Source organism: Octopus bimaculoides, chromosome 4 (assembly GCF_001194135.2).
Source record: "Octopus bimaculoides isolate UCB-OBI-ISO-001 chromosome 4, ASM119413v2, whole genome shotgun sequence".
Classification (NCBI taxonomy): Eukaryota; Metazoa; Mollusca; class Cephalopoda; order Octopoda; family Octopodidae; genus Octopus; species Octopus bimaculoides.
In genome coordinates this window covers 42077238-42081224 of record NC_068984.1, presented here as the reverse complement: position 1 = coordinate 42081224, position 3987 = coordinate 42077238, and the positions used below count along the sequence as shown (strand labels likewise).

General features: G+C 36.1%; 1 protein-coding gene across 1 annotated transcript in view; it reads right to left on the bottom strand.

Annotated features, from left to right (window-relative positions):
* Positions 1-1248: 1248 nt before the first annotated feature.
* The window catches only part of LOC106878505 (gephyrin), a 23447-nt gene continuing 20708 nt past the window's right edge, over positions 1249-3987 (bottom strand). Inside the window, exons 5-6 of the mRNA XM_014927730.2 lie at positions 3457-3551; positions 1249-1396 (exon numbers count right to left, since the gene is read on the bottom strand). Coding sequence (XP_014783216.2) covers positions 1264-1396; positions 3457-3551 — 228 coding nt within the window. The 3' untranslated portion in view covers positions 1249-1263. The remainder of the gene's footprint in view (positions 1397-3456; positions 3552-3987) is intronic.

The following is a 3987-nucleotide window of genomic DNA, read 5'->3' as shown; positions in this document are numbered from 1 at the left end:
TCATATTAAGATCACAATAACATCAAACATTGACTCCTCTCACACTCGCAGAGATAAGACTCCCTCAGGAATATCGTTGATACATGGAGCAACATCACAGGCAAGGGACACAACTCGCAATAAATACCTCTATGGTTTTTGTGAATTATCTCGCTTGCACCGATCAATCTAAGATAACATAACTCTGCAAATAATATGTGATGAGACTGGTGGTTTCGCCGCAGGTCACTCCCAACAGAAGAAACTTATGACCACCTAGCCAATTTTCATGCGTAGGTATTTCTATTTATGTTACAATATGTATTCCCATATCAACTCCATAATGTATGACAAAAGGAGAACTAGCTACTATTTCTAGCATGTTGAGCAACTGCTTAAAGGTACACTCAGTGGTGAGAGCTATATTTTCTTGAGAGAAACTCGAAGTTATATTCGTGCGTTTATCTAAGAAAATAAATGATATATATATATAGAAAGTTACCACATGGTTGGGAAGTGAACTTTTTAATCACAAAGCCCATATCTGTGCCTACCTTTTATTAAAGCAAACATCATCATTATTTTGGCACAGAGTAAAGAGATGGAGAGGTAAAAATCAGTAAAACACTGGGATAAATGTTTTGCAGTATTTAGTTAGATCCCTATGCTCTGAATTCATGTTCAGGAATGATGGAAAATGATCAGGTCTGTACAAGGGCTTCAGTTTTTTCAAGAGCAGCTTAGATCATACAATTAAATGTATGGGACAAAGCGATACATTAACTGGTTGATTGCTGGGAGAGATTGTTTAATAACTATTCATAAATTTATCATCATGACATTTTAATGGTATATAGTTGGTTGTAAGAATATCACTGGTTGTGGTCAAGATGCTTATGATAATACCAGTCATAAGCTTATGATGATGTCTACTAGTACTACTGAACTAGTAGAAGCATAAGAAGTTAAAATGAGCTGAGATTAGCTCTATAAATCAACCTACTTGAAAAGGCATCCAAATCACAGCTAACTATTTTGAATAAAAGTCATATTAGACATTGTAAGCCTAGACATATTCCCAAAATGACATGATGGAACGCCTTTGATCAGAGGTCTGCTAAATCAGAAGTGGCCCAGGGCTGAACAACAAAGAATGTTTAAAAGGTCTAGGTTAAAAAGGTCTATGTTAAAAAGGTCTATGTTTGCTTTGTGCTTGACATCAGTGTATTTTCTAAAAATTAAGATTTTTTTATTCACTTAAAACACATATTTATTTACAAATGTTTAAGTGCATGTGTTTAAATGCGTGTGCATGTGCATACCAAATCTGAAATAAAGCATATATCTTACCTTAGATGCTTTAGCACTGCCTGGCAAGTTTATTATTAGGGTCTGACCACGGATACCACACACTAATCTATGGAGGTAACAGATATATCAAGAACATTAACCAAGCTAATTAGATATACTCATGTATGATAAAATTTTCTAACAGACAGGAAGTTTGAGGATTTTAAGAAAAGAAAATAAGTTGCAACATTCATACACTTCCCAACAATGATGTAATGGAAGAAGCTCAGAAGGTACATAGCTTAGTGCTGAGGGTATTCAGCACATGATCATATGGTTGTGGGTTCAACTCCTGGTGATGTGTGGTGTCTTTGAGCATGACACTTTATTTCACATAGCTCCAGTCTACTCAGTTGGCAAAAATGAGTAGCACCTGTATTTTAAAGGGCCAGCCTTGTCATACTCTGTGTCATGCTGATTCTCCGAGAATTACATTAAGGGTATATGTGTCTGTGAAATGCTCAGCCACTTGCATGCTAATTTCACGAGCAAGCTGTTCCATCAATTGGATGAACTGGAACACTCATCGTCGTAACCAACGAAGTACAAGGAAGAAGCTAGAAATAAAAATTGAAACCAGGTTACAAGCTTGATGCATGAAAATTGTATCATGCCACCAGAGCACCACTTCTGGATATATCTAGACACAAAAATTGCTAGATGTAGGTATGGCTGTATAGTTAGCAAGTTTGCTTCCCAACCAATTGGTTTCGGATTCATCCCACTGCATGGCACCTTGGACAATTATCTTCTATACAGTAATCTTGATTTCTAACTTAATGCAGAGGTTCTGTCAGGACACAGGTTACTGTGTTATTTACCTTGAGAGAACCTTTCATGTGGAATTGTGGTGCATAAAAGAACTTGTAATTATATCATTGACAGACGAGAATTGTCTGCTATGGCTGCCAGAACCATCAGATAACCATAAGCCTTGTGAGTGGATTTAGTAGAAGGAAAATGAAAGAAGTTTATCATATTTATATATATATATCATCATCATCATCATCATCGTTTAACATCCGCTTTCTATGCTAGCATGGGTTGGACGATTTGACTGAGGACTGATGAACCAAATGGCTACATCTGATTTGGCAGAGTTTCTACAGCTGGATGTCCTTCCTAACGCCAACCACTCCGACAGTGTAGTGGGTGTTTTTAGATGCCACAGGCACGAAGGCCAGTCAGGCAATACTGGCAACGGCCACACTCAAAATGGTGTATTTTACGTGTCACCTGCACAGGAACTAGTCCAGTGGCACTGGCAACGATCACACTCGAACGGTGCTCTTAGTGCTCCACTGGTACAGGTGCCATCACGATTTCGCTTTTGCTTGCCCCAACAGGTCTTCGCAAGCCGAGTTTAGTGTCCAATGAAGGAGACGTTGGCATGGGTGCCAGTCGTCGAATTTAGTTCGATTTCGATTTCTCTTGCCTCAACAGGTCTTCACAAGCGGAATTTAGTGTCCAATGAAGGAAAGGTACACATAAGTGGGCTGGCTACATCCCTGGCAGAGGCCTTGGATTTTGGTCTCACCTGGTTTGCTGGGTCTTCTCACGCACAGGGAAAGCAAACATACAAATTGCAATATTTTATGTTTTAATGTAAAAAAAATTAATGAGTTAATAGGGAGAGCTTGAATAACAATGGTGCTTACAATAACAATTATGAGGTGACAACTATGTTGATCATAACAATCATGAGATGACAATAATATTGACTAACAATCATGAAATGACAATGATGTTGACTAACAATCATGAGATGACAATGATGTTGATAATATCAATCATGAGATGATAATGATGTCGATAATAACAACCATGTGTTGATAATGATAATAACCATGTGATGATGGTGATGGTAATGATCATATGATGACAATAATGGTGCTGGTAACTAACAGGTTAAAAAGGACATTCATGGTAACAAATAAGAAATGGTAATGTTGATGATGGTAAGAAACTGTAGAATATGGTAGTAATTATAAGAATTATGAACACAAGAATGATACTAACGAAATTAATGACAATGATGGTCAAGGCAGCAATCCAAATGGTAGTCATATCTCTCTTGCATCAAGTCCTAACTTAGTTAAAGCAATATAAAGAAAAATGCCTTCATACCGAGATAGCACAGCCATAGGAGTGATTTCAAGGGATTTTTGAATCATTGCAACAGATAGTCCTGGTGCTTCCTTCTCAATGACCATCTTGGTAGCCTGGCAAAGAATGAAAAAAAAAAAAAAATAGAGATTAGTGAATCAAATATAGTTCACTGTTATATCAACAACAATACCCAAACAAATGAGATACAATAAATGCTTGTTAAGCCTTTAATGAAGCTCAAAAACCCATACTTCACACTGATTGTTGTGGCATGGGGTAGAGAGACAAATATTCACCATGAATTTATTTTACATTATATTTTCATAATCACCTTCAACCAATTCATTAAACATAGTTGAGATATATATAGATAGACTTACACACATATATATAAGTAAATATATACATACACACATATATATATATATACACATATACATATATACACACATATACACACATATACATATATACACACATATACACACACATATGCATATATATATATACACAAATATATATATATATATATATATATATATATATATA